Source organism: Dreissena polymorpha, chromosome 1, assembly GCF_020536995.1.
Source record: "Dreissena polymorpha isolate Duluth1 chromosome 1, UMN_Dpol_1.0, whole genome shotgun sequence".
Lineage (NCBI taxonomy): Eukaryota > Metazoa > Mollusca > Bivalvia > Myida > Dreissenidae > Dreissena > Dreissena polymorpha.
The window spans coordinates 2,710,643-2,727,472 of record NC_068355.1 but is presented as its reverse complement, the minus strand read 5'-3'; the positions used below and the strand labels follow the sequence as shown (position 1 = coordinate 2,727,472).

The window sequence follows — 16,830 nt, the reverse complement described above, 5'->3', positions numbered from 1 at the left end:
ACAACAATGAGGTGTTAATGACACCTATTTTGGCTTACAATAACATCAGGGGCATATATTGGTAAACTGTGGATTAATTTTGAGTTGAGTTATTAATGCTATGCATAAGGTAAAGAATTAAGGGGCATGAATGAGCTACCTCTGAACTTTTTTAAACTAATTCTTTTAGGAAATTGTAGGTACCAAACCAAAAAATATTGATTGAATTTAAAATGTAACACTATTGAAAGTATATTTACGATTTAAATAACTAAATATTTTTTTAATAATTGGTGCTTTTATTTGAAGAACATAATAGTAATAATAAATGATGATTTACGAGGGAATCAATGTAAGATCTTCAATTAAGTTTATTGCTTTTTAAAAAGGTTCTTGTAAAATATTGTAGACATTAAAAATGATTTCAGTTTAAATTAAAAGCGCAATAGTATTTTAGACCACCGAAAAGCACTCAGTTTCTCAATATATATACATGAGGTAATTTGCCAACATAATGAATATGCTGCCAAGCTCTTGCCACGTGGAGGCCACCTCTTGTAAGAGCCAAATGTTGAATTTTATATTACATATTACAATACACCATCAGCGGCCGAGCGCAGAGTACGCTACAAAAATTGTGGATTGCTTCAAATTAAGGTCAAATTCCGAGTGCGCTTTATATTGATTTCAGTTTAAATCAAAAGCGCCATAGTATTTTAGACTACCGAAAAGCACCTAGTTTCTCAATAAATAAACATGAGATAGTTTGCCAATATAATAAATATGTTGCCCAGCTCTTGCCACGTAGAGGCCACCTCTTGTAAGAGCGAAATGTTGAATCTTATATTACATATTACAATACACCATAGCGACCGAGCGCAGAGTACGCTACATAAATTGTGGATTGCTTCAAATTAAGGTCATATTCCGAGTGCGCTTTATATATAACCTATTATTAATTTCTGGTTGAGAATAAGCAAAAACAATAAATGACATATAATACGTGTACGTATTTTATAAAAAGAAATATAATGATACGCGTTATGTTGTATAGTTTTGTTAAGTACGCGTGTCATTGAACGTTGAGTTAAGCGAAGAGATGCGAACTAAATTACACATAATTAAACACTTAAAAAACTGATATCTAACATAACGCCACTAGACCCGAATGAATACACTGTGTATTAGCAACCTGCTGTGGTGATCCCTATCTTATCAGCTTAATACACAGGCATCTGGCTACTGTAATGGTTCAATGGAGCAGTGACTTTAAAATTGTTTTTGGTTCCAGCCATTTTGTTGCAATTTCTTTGCTTTGTAGAGGCCTAAATTTAGTGTATATGGGCACACGTAATTACCAACTCTCAGAGGTAAACTGCTATTCGGATCCTCGATGCCGCACTGTCTCGCAGTCGCAAATAATTGACACCGATGTTGGCAGACAGCTGGCATTCAGTGCCAGACAGCGGTATCTAAGAACCAGAAAAATGTATTTTATACGCGTTTTACTAAAGTTGGTCTGATAAAAAAAGCTTTTAAATATAGATCTAAATCATTGTTGGCGCAGTTGAAGTTAACATTAACATAAATTGTGCTATCTGATTTGCAGGCAAAAGCTTATTGGGTAGCTGTCGTCGTTGTATGATTATATGTGAATTTAATTATAAAATACACGATACTATTAATGTCCCTTTTCGGCTGCTCAAAGAAGTTCTTCATTGCATCTAAAGATTGTTAAAAAAGTAGTGTAAGAGACTTGAGATAATTTAATAAGTTCTAATGGAGAATTACTTTGCATTTCTTTACTAAACGCATGTATAATTAAGATTGATATTTGAAGGGCATATCTCTTTGATACTAAGGAATCGTATTAATAAGTGGTGTGAACAAGAACATATTTTTAACGAATCTCAATATGGTTTTCGAGATGGACACTCTACATCTGATGCTATTTTCTTATTACATGCTATTATACAGAAAGTTCTGTCTAAAAAGTCTAAATTATGGTATGTTTTTATTGGTTAGCAGAGGGCATTTGAAACAGTTATCAGAGATACGTTATGGACTTAACAAATTGTTTCAATCAGGAATTATTTGTAAAATGACAAATATGAAAAAATGTAAATATCTAAATGTGCAAGCCTGTTTGAAATTGTCAAGTAATATGAATATGTCTGACTTTTTCAATGTAACAATTGGATTAAAACAAGGTGATTTTTTAACTCCCTTTTTTTATATTGTTCATAAATGATATTTCTTAAAACATGAATTTTATTGAGTTTACTGAAAAAGATTACAAACTTTTGTCCATGTATATGATTTAATTTGCCGATGGTATTGTATTGTTCACAACGGATCCAAATAGTCTACAGTCGCCTATAGATGCCGTACATCATTATTCTATGAAAAGGGGTTTAAAAATAAATGTAGATAATTCTAAAATATGTTTATTTCAAAAAATAAAGCAAACTATGTATCCTGACTTCTATTTGGATAATGAAAAAAAATGACATTGTTGACAACTTTGTATATCTTGGAATATAATTTAATTTTACTGACAACATGTTTAATGCAATAAAAGCACTGCATGATCAAGCCCTTAGGGCGTACAATTACGAGTATCTTGTAAATGTGTTTGATAAAGTTAGCATAGATATTTAGACAACGTTATCCCTATTTGATTTTATGATTGTACTTATACTAACATATGGTTGTGAATTATGGGGTGTGTATAATTATAAACTTGTTGATAAATTATTTATTAAGTTTTGTACATATATACTAGGTGTAAAGAAACAAACTTCTACATGTACATATGCTGTGTATTGAGAACTCGGTCGAGTACCTTTGTCAGTTATTTATAAGGAAAGAGCGATGAAATTTTGGCTGAAAATCATGCAAAAAAAGACTCACCTATATATAGAATGTATAATGACATATGTAGCGATGTAACTACTTCTTGTTGGGCTAGTAGAATACATTCCATCATAGGCCATTTAGGTTTACGGGATATTAGATTGTATTAAGAACCCAGGGTAAATTATTATAATTTATTAAAATCGAAAATTAGAAATCCATGTTTTCAAGAGTGGAGTAATAATGTTAATTCAAGGTCAAAGATAGATAGTTATTTTAAATATAAAACTGGAGTTTGCTTTGAAAAGTATTTGGATGTTATATCAAATGATAAACTTAGACATCAATTAACTTGTTTAAGATTATGTTCTCATAGTTAAGAGATAGAACTAGGAAAATATAACAATATAGAAAGAAATAATAAACTGTGTAAATTATGTAACCAAAATGCAGTGGAGTCTGAATATCACTTTATGTTATGTTGCTCATGATACAGTCGTATAAGAAATTTCTATAGCAATCTTCATATCCTACAGTACACAAATTTAATTTGTTAATGTCAACTTCAAGTAAAAAATGTATGTATAATCTTGCAAAATTTGTTAATGAAGCATTATGTATATGACAAAATACCCTTCATAGTTTACCTGTCTCCTGATCTTATATAGTTGTGTATGTGTATCTATGTAATGTTCTGCAATAGCTGTCTATGCTCATTTGGTGTTTGTGATGATCTTTGCCGTAAGTTTTTTTTTATAGCTTTGTGTTATTTGTAAATGGCCAAAAGCAAATGCTTTGCTGATTACCAATAAACTGAAAATGAAACTGGTATTTGTAGTACACTGTATTTAACATTTTGATATCAGAGGACATTTTCCTATTAAGGTAAATGCTCATGCTACATAGGCCTTGTTCATATTTTGAAAGTAGGTACTTAATTAGAAGTTATATAATGCCTCCAATTCGATTGTATAAGGAAATATGAATAAATTCCATTTAAAATAAATTAAAAAAAAGATTGAAACAGAAAGAAAGTGATAAAAATACAATTATTGCATTTTTTATGTTATAACGTTTGTTTTGTATCAACTTATACATTTGTATACATTAATAAGATAATTGTATGGTGTGTAGGATTCACGATTGACGGAGGGCTTTTGCAAGTCATCCAAGAACTGTACGGAAACGCAAGCAGCGCAGTACCTCTCAATGGATAGAAGGGTGACTTCTTAAGAGCATCACTTGGTGTCCTGGATGTTTGTTTTCTGCCCGTCCTGTTACATTTTTCTTTGAGAAGATAATACACCCCAAGACCACCGCAACCCTGTCGCCATCGGTGGCAGACCCATCTTCAACTTGATTTTCGCTGATGACATTGATATCAATTGTGGCACTACAAGCAAACTCCAAGATCTCACCAACATAATCTATGAAAGAGCAGAAGCATACAGGATGGAGGTCAACATTGAGAAGTAGAAAATAATTGTAAACAGCATGTACGAAGAATACCAGTGCAGACATCACCATGAACGGCGAGAATTGAACAAGTTACCAGCTTCAAGTACTTGGGAGCAACACTGTACAAGGATGGCATCAGTACCGTTGAGGCTCGACTAAGAATTGTCATGGCGACCGCAGCAAGTTGTGTACAAGCAGTTCCATCAGCTTCCCCCAACGGCTTTAAAGGTCCCACGTATTCTCCATCCTACTGTTCGGCTGCGAGACCTGGACGCTAATGCGCACACAGTACTCAGCATTCACGCATTTAAACACAGGTGTCTCGGGAAACTGCTCCTACATAGAGCACGAGACCAACGCGAACGTCCGGAACATGTTGGCAACACTTGTTGGCCCACACAAGCCCCTCCTCGCGAACAACATACGACAAAAGCAGGCTTGGTTGGGACACGTCACCAGGCAGTACTCTTTGTGAAAGACTGAGCTCCAAGTCACGCTATAGGGAGGTCGCCGTCGTGGCCGTCAGAAGAAAAGCTGGATGTACAATATAAAAGGGTGGACGTCCCTCCACATGGATGAGCCACTCTCAGCAGCCCACCACACACCTGACTGTGTCGTCGTCCCTTAATTCCCCCCCCCCCTCCCACACACACACCATCGGCCAGACCGGTAAAGGACATCATGGTGATGCTGTATGATACCCTGTTAACTTGAATTAATATAACAAATTTATCGAGCGTTTGTCCAAGTGTCCAGGTCCCGATGACACGTCAAAGTAAATGTTTGGAATGCGTCGAAAGTGCAGCAATCGGGCGTTGTGTAGCTAGGATTGCTGGAGTTTGTCGCCCCTGTACTCTCAACACCGTTTTGAATGTCCAGCTGCTTTCCACTTTTAAACATGCGTATTCGTAGTAATAAAACTACGGGAACGCTTTCCGTGTATGCCGTAGGCTATTTTAGTTGAATTTATATGTGAAAAAAACACTAAGCCTTTGTAGTAAGATACCTGATAAATATCGATCAGCATCAATCATAACCATGGGAAGCGAAGTAATACATGGAGCTTCAACACACGAAAGTAATACCAACACGTCTTTTTGTTTATGTAACATTTATTATGATAAACACATTAACATATTACTTATTATAGATTAACATGCTTAAATAAAGTATGTTTTTTCCAATCAACGAAAAACTCCACCCAACACGATAAACGCGTACATCTTGCGTCAAAAGTTGTAATTAGTTCGGAACTACCCTTCATTATAATATTATATCGGTCACTCAATGACAAAAAAACAGCAATTATGTATTTTACTGATACAGATACTTTTTGGTTAACCAATAGTAATGAATACGGTTGCGAATATTTTGGAAGTGCTTGAAGTGAATATTCCTAAACATCTCTAGTTTAGTTCACCAAGTGTGAGAAAAGCTTTGGACGCTTTACAATTTTCATTTGTGTTGTTTTTGTTTAAATATTGTTACGTTATATTTGATCACAGAAATTAACACGACAACGTTGTGAAATAAATTCCAGAGAGTATGGATAACTTATTAACGTCATTATTACGTTGATGATGCCTAAATAATGGTACCCGGTTAAAATTAATTTTATTATTCCACGGCTTCCTACTAACCCCGTGCAATATGAAACACGTTTGTAAAGGTATGTTGGGATCGAGTAACGCTGTCCCTCAATAATAATTAACTGACCACGTATCACACCGGGCGGGGTTAGTAATAAGTCGTGAAACTAATGATATTGGACGCTTTCTGGTCCCAGAATAGCTTATGCAGCATAAACAGAGTTTCGATATTAATTACACATTAACAATATGTTTTTAGCAAAGTTTATTGTCGACCCTTTGTTGACGTGCCCGTTTGAGCAAATTAAAACGTGAAAAATCATACATTAATTTTCATCATAATGTTATATATAAGTTTTGCATTTGCCTCAAAACAATTATAAGAAACAATATGTCAATTCAAACATGTGTATTCGAAAATAATCAGTTTTAACGATTTGGTATTTAACTTATGCAGACACGTGCGACTTGAACTAGTCTTGTAAAAGATGTCTGGCATAACAATGTTATATAAGAAGGCCTACAAGAAGAGCATTTGAGTCTCGTTCCGGTAAAACGGGGCTTAATGAATGTTTTAATGTGTCGTACCAGATAAGCGTGTGCAGTCCGCCCGGGCTAATCAGGGACGACACTTTCCGCTGTTACGGTAATTTTCGATTAAAGGAATTCTCTTTCAAACGAAAACCCAGTTTCGGAGGGAAATTTTCGTACCTGATTAGAGTGAGCGGACTTCACAGAACTTAACTCATTTATAACATGACAATTTGGACGAACTTCCGTTCAAATGGCATAACGAAGCAGTCTTAAAAATATAAGGCACAATAGAAAGTTACCTCCAAAATTAAAAAAGAATTTGTCGTAAGGCTTTTGTTCTGTAGAATGCAATATCGCATTCGTTGAGATCACCAAATGCATGACATGCTTGTGTGTAATATCAAATTAATAAATATTTTGTCTAAAAAAACTGCATCCTATGTCAGGAAGGCAGGTTCTTGAATAATTGAAAACGAACTGAAATAACGAACGTCAATATACATAAAACTGAATTCGAATGCGAGGTTGTAGTGCTGTTAGCTTTCTTAAATGACGTCGATGGACCCATTGAAGGTCTATTGGTTGGTCGTTGAACTTGGTTGCGCGCCGAGGTTGCTGTCGTCTGCAAAAATTGAAGAGACTCTCAATATTCCATAAATCGACAGTGACAAATATTTCCAAACGAAATCATTTTCATACACGAAAAACATGAGTACACGGTAATGTTATTTAAGCATAACTAGAATAAACATGTAGTTAGCTGTTTATTTTATCATACCACCGCATTGATATCTGCCTGATATAACGTTGCCTGATATTGTTTTTATATCATGGTCAACAGGAAGTTCTTATATCAGTCAATGTTTGGAGTTACGTGGGATTTGCAATAAAGTCAACAATTTCTATCAACATGAATCAGGTTCAACAAAAATGCTTATCCTCACTATTTAAACAAACGATTTAACACGCTTATGTCAATATTGACACCATCATCAAAATGTCAATTTCAATACACATCTCCAAAATGGCGTCTCCAACCTATTCGGTGAAGTGTGTTCCTCGATTAAATTTGTCGCTGCAGTCCATTCCTGATCTCCAATTCAAGACGTTTATAATAAAAGCGGGTGTACTCTTCCCATTCGTAGTGCAAACAACTTTTTTTTCTTTATACGATGTTTAAAATAAGCGATTATTCGTGTTGTCTTTTCGAACGCCGTTGCTACATGTCAACGTGTAAAAGCCGGATCAGCAAAATCAGCGGAGATCCGTACATTTTAAATATACAAGAGGGCCAAGATGGCCCTAGTTCGCTCACCTGAGAGGAGTCGGTTCATTCAATCTTTACCAAACGTCAAACTTGACCTAGATATTTTCCAGACAAACATCCTGGTCAAGTTTCATCATTATTGCACCAAAACTCTGGCATACGGAGTGTTCTTGTTTTTGTAAGATTTGACCTGTTGACCTATATTTTGAGTTGACCCCCTAACCAAACATCAAACTTTGCTTACAAAAATAAATATTATGACCAAGATTCATAAAATCTGAAACAAAATTGTGACCTCTAGAGTGTTTCCAATGATTTTTTATAATATAATGAAAATTTGGTCAATCTAAGGGCAATAATTATGGCATTAATTATTTGATATAAATAACACCAATCTTTGTACCAAGTTTCATGATGATTGGGCAAAAAATGTGATTTTTAGAGTGTTCACAAGCTTCTTTTAACTATATAAATATAAGAAAACTGCCCCCCCCCCGGCAGCCATGTTATTCAACTGACCGTAACCATTTTCGAACTCAACTCTCATATTAAGGAAACAAATGTTCTGACCAAATTTCATGAAAATTGGGCCAAAAATGTGACTTCAAGAGTGTTCACATGTTTCACTTTATACATATAGAGAAAAATGCCTCGCCCACTGGCGGCCATATTTTTTCACCGATCTGGACCATTTTCGAACTCGTCCGAGATATCAATAAAACCAATGTTTTGACTTACTTTCATGATGATTGGGCAAAAATTGTGACTTCTAGAGTGTTAACAAGGCTTCTATATAGCCAAATAAGGAAAACTGCCCCCCCGGCAGCCATGTTATTCAACTGACCGGAACCATTTTCGAACTTAACTCTCATATCAAGGAATCAAGGAAACAAATGTTCTGACCAAATTTCATGCAAATTGGGCCAAAAATGTGACTTCTAGAGTGTTCACATGTTTTCACTATATACATATAGAGAAAAATGCCCCGCCCACTGGCGGCCATGTTTTTACCGATCTGTACCGTTTTCTAACTCGTCCGAGATATCAATAAAACCAATGTTTTAACCAACTTTCATGATGATTGGGCAAAAATTTCGACTTTTAGAATGTTTACAAGGTTTCTCTATAGCCAAATAAGGAAAACTGCCCCCCCGGCAGCCATGTTTTTTAACTGACCGGAACCATTTTCGAACTCAACTCTCATATCAAGGAAACAAATCTTCTGACCAAATTTTATGAAAATTGGGCCAAAACTGTGACTTCTAGAGTGTTCACCTGTTTTCACTATATACATTTAGAGAAAAATGCCCCGCCCACTGGCGGTCATGTTTTTTTACTGATCTGGGCCATTTTCGAATTCGTCCTAGATATCAATAAAACCAATGTTTTGACCAACTTTCATGACGATTGGGCAAAAATTGTGACTTCTAGAGTGTTTACAACGTTTCTATAAAGCCAAATAAGGAAAACTGCCCCCCCCCCCCCCCCCCGCAGCCATGTTATTCAACGGACCGGAACCATTTTCGAACTTAACTCTCATATCAAAGAAACAAATGTTCTGACCAAATTTCATGAAAATTGGACCAAAAATGTTACTTCTAGAGAGTTCACATGTTTTCACTTTATACATATAGAGATAAAAGCCCCGCCAACTGGCGGCCATGTTTTTTCACCGATCTGGACCATTTTCAAACTCGTCCGAGATATCAATAAAACCAATGTTTTGACCAACTTTCATGATGATTGGGCAAAAATTGTGACTTCTAGAGTGTTTACACGGTTTCTATATAGCCAAATAAGGAAAACTGCCTCCCCCCCCCCCCCCGGCAGCTATGTTTTTTAACTGACCGGAACCATTTTCGAACTCAACTCTCATATCAAGGAAACAAATGTTCTGACCAAATATTATGCAAATTTGGCCAAAAATGTGACTTCTAGAGTTTTCACATGTTTTCACTATATACAAATAGAGAAAAATGCCCCGCCCACTGGCGGCCATGTTTTTTCACCGATCTGGACCATTTTCAAACTCGTCCGTGATATCAATAAAACCAATGATTTGACCAACTTTCATGATGATTGGGCAAAAATTGTGACTTCTAGAGTGTTTACAAGGTTTCTCTATAGCCAAATAAGGAAAACTGCCCCGCCCACTGGCGGCCATGTTTTTCAACGGACCGGAACCACTTTTAAACTCGACCAACATATCATTAAGGCAAACATTTTGACAAAGTTACATGAAGATTGGACATGAAATGTGACTTCTACAGTGTTTACAAGGTTTTTCTTTTGTTTTGACCTAGTGACCTAGTTTTTGACCCAGCATGACCTATTTTCGAACTTGATCGAGATATCATTGGGACAAATCTTCTAACTAAGTTTCATGAAGATCTGACATGAAATGTGGCCTCTAGAGTGTTTACAAACCAAATGTGGACGACGGACGGAAGACGGACAAAGACCGGTCACAAAAGGTCACCTGAGCAATCAGGTAAGCTAATAAAAAATGATTATTTTGCAGATTTTTAGAAAAATGTGGTATGATTAAAGAAAAACAGGTTACTGTCCCATCGTTTTGTAATATATCAGGCTCGGCACGAATAAAATAACGGTTCGGCAAGCCTCGCCGTTATATTATTCTAAGCCTCGCCTGATATATTACAAAACGATGGGACAGTAACCTGTTATTCTCTATATATATCAAGTTATGACGTAATGTTTTGCACTTTGGTATTGTGAAGAGACGTCGCAGTTGATATAAGGTAGAATTTATACCTAATATAATACACTTCTGCTTTAAGGTTTCAAGCCTAAGTTATTTGTTTATGTAAGTATACATGAATAAATTGTCAACTGGGTGTGGTCAAATATTACCTAGATTATGATTTGACGAAACTAATTGAAAGGCAAATATACAGGTTTACATACCAAAAATAACACACCTGGATGTCGCAGTTTCAGAGAACGATATTTTTAAGAAAACTATAGTAATATTAATAATGTTACAGAAAGTGAAAAGGGGGCACGCCTTTTGTAATTGGTTTGACTATAAATATCGAATATGCACAACTTCTTGTTTTAAAGAACAATGTCTGCACTCTAATTTCGTAACAAGGGTATATTAAATTGGTAAAAATCGAAGCCCAGGTTCTCTCGTTACCTCTATATACAGCGGGTACACGCACTGCCCGCTGCCGGGAACCGTGGGTTTAACGAGAAGATGCACGAGCTCCGCCGCCTGCTCACCGCAGCCGAGACGGATATTGCTCTCTATACAACGGGTGACGGACACCAATCGGCTAAAAGAGAAAGAGAGATGACCATGGTTAAAGTTGCTAGAGCACATGGCGCATGATAGTTTCTTCATACGTCTAGAGAATAATCAAATATGTATTGTTTTACTTGTATTATGCAAATTATAAAGGTAAAACGACGTCGGGCATTACATCAAACTAGAGAGAAATAATATAAATATAATTATAATTTTATAATTGAAAATTTTACAAAAACATTGGTCCGAAAAAAACACGCTTAAATGTGCTATGTTGGTTTAAGACGAATTTATTAATGTAAATATTGTCCTTAATATTGATTAACAGTGTGGAAGGAAACATGTTATAATTATATTTTATATTTTATAAGTATTGGGCGTCAATTGCGCACAAATCGTACGTCCTGACATCAAACAAACCCCTTTATTGTAACATTTACTTCTAAAAATAAAGTTTATATGAAGAAGAAATATTTTTTAAGTAATATGAACAATTAAAGGTAAAGATCGATTGATAAAAACATGACTTTGCAGTAAAGTTATTTAATATAAATTTAATAACGATTTAAATTTATTTAAATCGACGTTTAAACGAGCTTTAGTAGTAAAATGACTATTACCGTTATAAAATAATTACAATTAGCTTCTTTAATTCAAAGCAATACAAATGTATTCAAGAACACTAAGATCGCGCATCTGAGTCGTGTCGTACACGCAGCCTAATAAAGTAGAATCATTGTATCGAACAGACACGCCATTTCAGAGTGACATTATACTCATTATTTAAATACTATACATGTTCGGACTTATTCCTACTTTAGCTGTATTAATCATAAACATAAACGCAGTAAGACAAATCTTAAATTTGCTTACTATTTTGTGTTTTTTTGTAAAGCAATATTATTACAAGTAAATGAACTTGATGACATGAACAAATGTAATGGCCTGCTTACTTGCATAGTTCCTGTACTTCCACTTGATGAAGGTGCATTACAGAGCTGTTGATCTCCTTATCAAAGCACCAGTCCGACTTCTTGCCTCGATCAGAGAAACACATCATATACTGGGCGTACACTGCAATCCAAGGATAATCAGATGTTTAAACATATAACCCTCGAATCTGAAAACGGGATTTAATGCATGTTAGTACAGTATCGTCCCGTATTAGAATATCCAGGCCTCACAGGCCCATCAGGAACGATTCTTCCCGCCTGGTCAGGAATTTCGTTTAGAACAAACTTAATTTAAACGAAAATATCAAAAAAAGCGGACAGTGTTGTCCCTTAGACTGTTTGTGCTAGTGCATTAACGCGGTTGAAATCATATGTTGCCAAGATTTTACTAATTAGGTTTTAATCAGTGAACTGGAAAATTAAATTGAATGAATGATCACTTTGTTATGATTTTATAGTGCGTTTAATTAAAGAGCCTCGTTTTCCTATTGTCGCCGTCATGTTAATTAAAAAGGCTTGCTTAATCTTTATTCGCCCATTAAAACAGACATACAATATTTTCGCTATAATTAGCCACGGCACTCTTTTAACGCAATAACACATTATCAACGACTTTTACTTTCCTTTATTTTTGTTAGTTTTTGTTATTTTCACTACATCAGCGCGAACTAAATGTCAAGTTAAGGCATTCTAAGCGAAATAGAATGTCCATAAATTTAAGAATAATACCATGCTGACGCTTTAATGCAATACAATTAACTAGAGCCCACATACCACGTAGGTCATAAAATGTCTTATTAAATGTTGAATACATCAGCTTGAAATAAGCCCGTTGTGTCTTTATTTTTAAGAAATAGATCAACATATAAATTTGACAATTTTGTATTCACTAGCATTGCCTTTGCCGGTAGTTAATATGGTAATGTTCGTTTATAAGTGATGCATTTTTTAAAATGCCGTTTAAAGACGTATTTGAATAGGAAGCGTTTTATAAAATTTGCCGGCAACTTCAGGTATTACACACATCGACATTGATTTGAGTCGCGGTATTGGAACTGTGAACTGCACAGGTTAATCTGAGATGACAATGCATGCAGCCATGTTTTCCCAGATCGAGGCTCATATAGACGTTCATGAAAGCAATACATTTTGCAACTCTCCGTCAACTTACGTTCATAAAAGAGAGTTTGAAAAGCTCCATCAACTTACGTTCATAAAGACGATGAGTTTTTCAAAGCTCCGTCAACTTACGTTCATAAAGGCGATGAATTTTTCTAAGCTCCGTCAACTTACGGTCATAAAGGCGATGAGTTTTTCAAAGTTCCGTCAACTTACGTTAATAAAGGCGATGAGTTTTTCATAGCTCCGTCAACTTACGTTCATAATGAAAATGAGTATTTCAAAGCTCCGTCAACTTACGTTCATAAAGGCGATGCGTTTTTCAAAGCTCCGTCAACTTACGTTCATAGAGACGATGAGTTTTTCAAAGCTCCGTCAACTTACGTTCATAAAGGCGATGAGTTTTTCAAAGCTCCGTCAACTTACGTTCATAGAGACGATGAGTTTTTCAAAGCTCCGTCAACTTACGTTCATAAAGACGATGAGTTTTTCAAAGTTCCGTCAACTTACGTTCATAGAGACGATGAGTTTTTCAAAGCTCCGTCAACTTACGTTCATAAAGGCGATGAGTTTTTCAAAGTTCCGTCAACTTACGTTCATAGAGGCGATGAGTTTTTCAAAGCTCCGTCAACTTACGTTCATAAAGGCGATGAGTTTTTCAAAGCTCCGTCAACTTACGTTCATAAAGACGATGAGTTTTTCAAAGCTCCGTCTACTTACGTTCATAAAGACGATGAGTTTTACAAAGCTCCGTCAACTCATGCTCGTCTGCAAAGGGTGTTACTGCGGTCTTGATGTCCGCATGATGGGAGGACGGACAGGACTGCATCAGCTGACGTACACAACTGTAGGCGTCCAAATATGCACTGAAATAGATAGCGAGAGGTGAATGTCCGTATGGTAAGCAAGTCATTTTCAATTGCAAAGCAGTGTAGTGATTGCATTTCAGTTTTAGGTGAGAGTTCCATAGTATATCATCATTATCAATAACAGCAGCAACAACAACAGCATTAAAGTCATCATCATCATCATCATCATCATCATAAAATTTGTGGAAGTACATAATTAAACATACTGCAATCAGATTTTCAGAATTTAATCAGTGTGCGTAACACAAGATATAAACAAATCATAATGAAATCGGTGTTCATACTGACAACATTAAATATAGCATAAATTGAGGTTTTAGAAAATCTTTAAAAAGAACAATCTTGTTTTTCTTTTCCACTACTTTTAACAGACCACCAAATATAAAAATAACAAATTGTGTTTGTGAAACACTATTTCCCCATATATTTGACCTTTGACCTTGAAGGATGACCTTGACCTTTCACCACTCAAAATGTGCAGCTCCATGAGATTCACATGCATGTCAAATTTCAAGTTGCCATTTTCAATATTGCCAAAGTGTACATTAAATGAGCGATTTTTACCCATATATTTGACCTTGAAGGATGACATTGACCTGACCTTTCACCACTCAAAATGTGCAGCTCAATGAGATACAAATGCATGCCAACTATGAAGTTGCTATCTACAATTTTGCAAAAGTTATTGCAAATGTTAAATTTGGCACAAACAAACAAAGCAACAAACCAACATAAAGGGCAAAAACAATATGTATCAACTACATGTCCCCCACTATAGTGGTGGGGGACATAAAAGTTTAAAAATAGTAAAACTGGGATCATAGCCTGCAAAAGTTCAATAAAAATCATTTAAATCTCTTGCAACGTAATATGTTGAGACCTAACTGATTATAAAGAATTTTCACATGTAATTATGTGATAACAATATATTATATAGTTACCAACTTTGTTACAGTGTATGCGTCTTAAATCTATTGGAGTATCTTCACCCACTACATCTATTGGAGTATCTTCCCCACTACATCTATTGGAGTATCTTCCCTCACTACATCTATTGGAGTATCTTCCCTCACTACATCTTTTGGAGTATCTTCCCCCACTACATCTATTGGAGTATCTTCCCCCACTACATCTATTGGAGTATCTCCCCCCACTACATCTATTGGAGTATCTTCCCCCACTACATCTATTGGAGTATCTTTCATCACTACATCTATTGGAGTATCTTCCCTCACTACATCTATTGGAGTATCTCCCCCACTGCATCTATTGGAGTATCTTCCCTCACTACATCTATTGGAGTATCTCCCCCACTTCATCTATTGCAGTATCTTCCCCCACAACATCTATTGGAGTATCTCCCCCACTACATCTATTGGAGTATCTTCCCTCACTACATCTATTGGAGTATCTTCCCTCACTACATCTATTTGAGTATCTTCCCCCACTACATCTATTGGAGTACCTTCCCCCACTACATATATTGGAGTATCTCCCCCCTTTACATCTATCGGAGTATCTATTCCCACTACATCTATTGGAGTAGCTTCTCCCTTTATATCTATTGGAGTATCTTCCCCCACTACATCTATTGGAGTATCTTCCCCCCACTACATCTATTGGAGTATCTTCCCCCACTACATCTATTGGAGTACCTTCCCCCACTACAGCTATTGGAGTATTTTCCCCCACTACATCCATTGGAGTATCTTCCCCCACTACATCTATTGGAGTATCTTCCCCCACTACATCTATTCGAGTATCTTCCCCCACTACATCTATTGGAGTATCTTTCCCGACTACATCTATAGCAGTATCATACCCCTTTGCATCTATTGGAGTATTTTTCCCCACTACATCTATTGGAGTAGCTTCTCCCATTATATCTATTGGAGTATCTTCCCCCACTACATCTATTGAAGTATCTTCCCCAACTACATCTATTGGAGTATCTTCCCCCACTACATCTATTGGAGTACCTTCCCCCACTACATCTATTGGAGTATCTTCCCCCACTACATCTATTGGAGTATCTTCCCCCACTACATGTATTGGAGTATCTTCACCCACTAAATCTAATGGAGTATTTTCCCCCACTACATCTACTGGGGGTATCTTTCCCCACTAGCTATCGACATCCGAGCCTTGTTCTGTTTTTTTCATTATGAAACTTAACTTAATATGCAATATTTTTAAAATATAACAGAAAATGATACTACTATATATGATACAATACTTAAACAAAAAAGAAAGCATCCTTTCAGATCTGAAAGTATTTTCTTGTGATGGCAGAGACTGCATGTGAGAGCACGGAAAGACAACTCTACGTGGAGATTGACTATACGCAGTTTTCACCGAGCGAGGCTTGTACTAGTATCTTTTACAGAAATGCTCACATATAATTGTTATCGAACTGATATCCTAAGTATTTATGGTTTCACGGTTATTATTGTATTATTTTTCAACGAAAATCTGATATAGAATTTACAGTATGGTAATAATTTTCCAAGAAAGTAGATTTAGGATTGACAACAGAGTAAAAAGGACACCATTCTCACCTGCAGTACGCTCTGAGTATTTCTATGTCAATACCGGAGAAGAGGCGGCGTTCGCTTCTGTCCACGAACACCTTCTGGATGCTGTACTCCCGGAAGCACTCTTGTGTCGCCGCCTGAATCCGGTCGCTCGTCGGGCACTTGGTGGAGCATAGCGGGAGCAGCCACACTGGAGATAGAAAGAAACACGCTGCGAGCGTCTCTGCATATACCACCTGGTTTCAATCCCTACTCCCTGCGGTCACCATTACGTTAAGGGAGGGAGCACTCCGCACCCCCAGGCACAAGACCACGCTAACATGCCATATTTTTCATTAAGAAACACAAGTTATGATTCGATTTTTTGGTCTCAAATTTCGTGATTGTTAGGTACGAATTAA

The 16,830-nt window shown here is 36.2% G+C and overlaps 1 protein-coding gene across 1 annotated transcript in view; it reads right to left on the bottom strand.

Annotated features, from left to right (window-relative positions):
• Positions 1-1,343: 1,343 nt before the first annotated feature.
• The window catches only part of LOC127864894 (uncharacterized), a 29,889-nt gene continuing 14,402 nt past the window's right edge, over positions 1,344-16,830 (bottom strand). The window contains exons 2-7 of the mRNA XM_052404784.1: positions 16,454-16,619; positions 13,747-13,892; positions 11,908-12,028; positions 10,844-10,982; positions 4,388-4,513; positions 1,344-1,451 (exon numbers count right to left, since the gene is read on the bottom strand). Coding sequence (XP_052260744.1) covers positions 1,344-1,451; positions 4,388-4,513; positions 10,844-10,982; positions 11,908-12,028; positions 13,747-13,892; positions 16,454-16,619 — 806 coding nt within the window. The remainder of the gene's footprint in view (positions 1,452-4,387; positions 4,514-10,843; positions 10,983-11,907; positions 12,029-13,746; positions 13,893-16,453; positions 16,620-16,830) is intronic.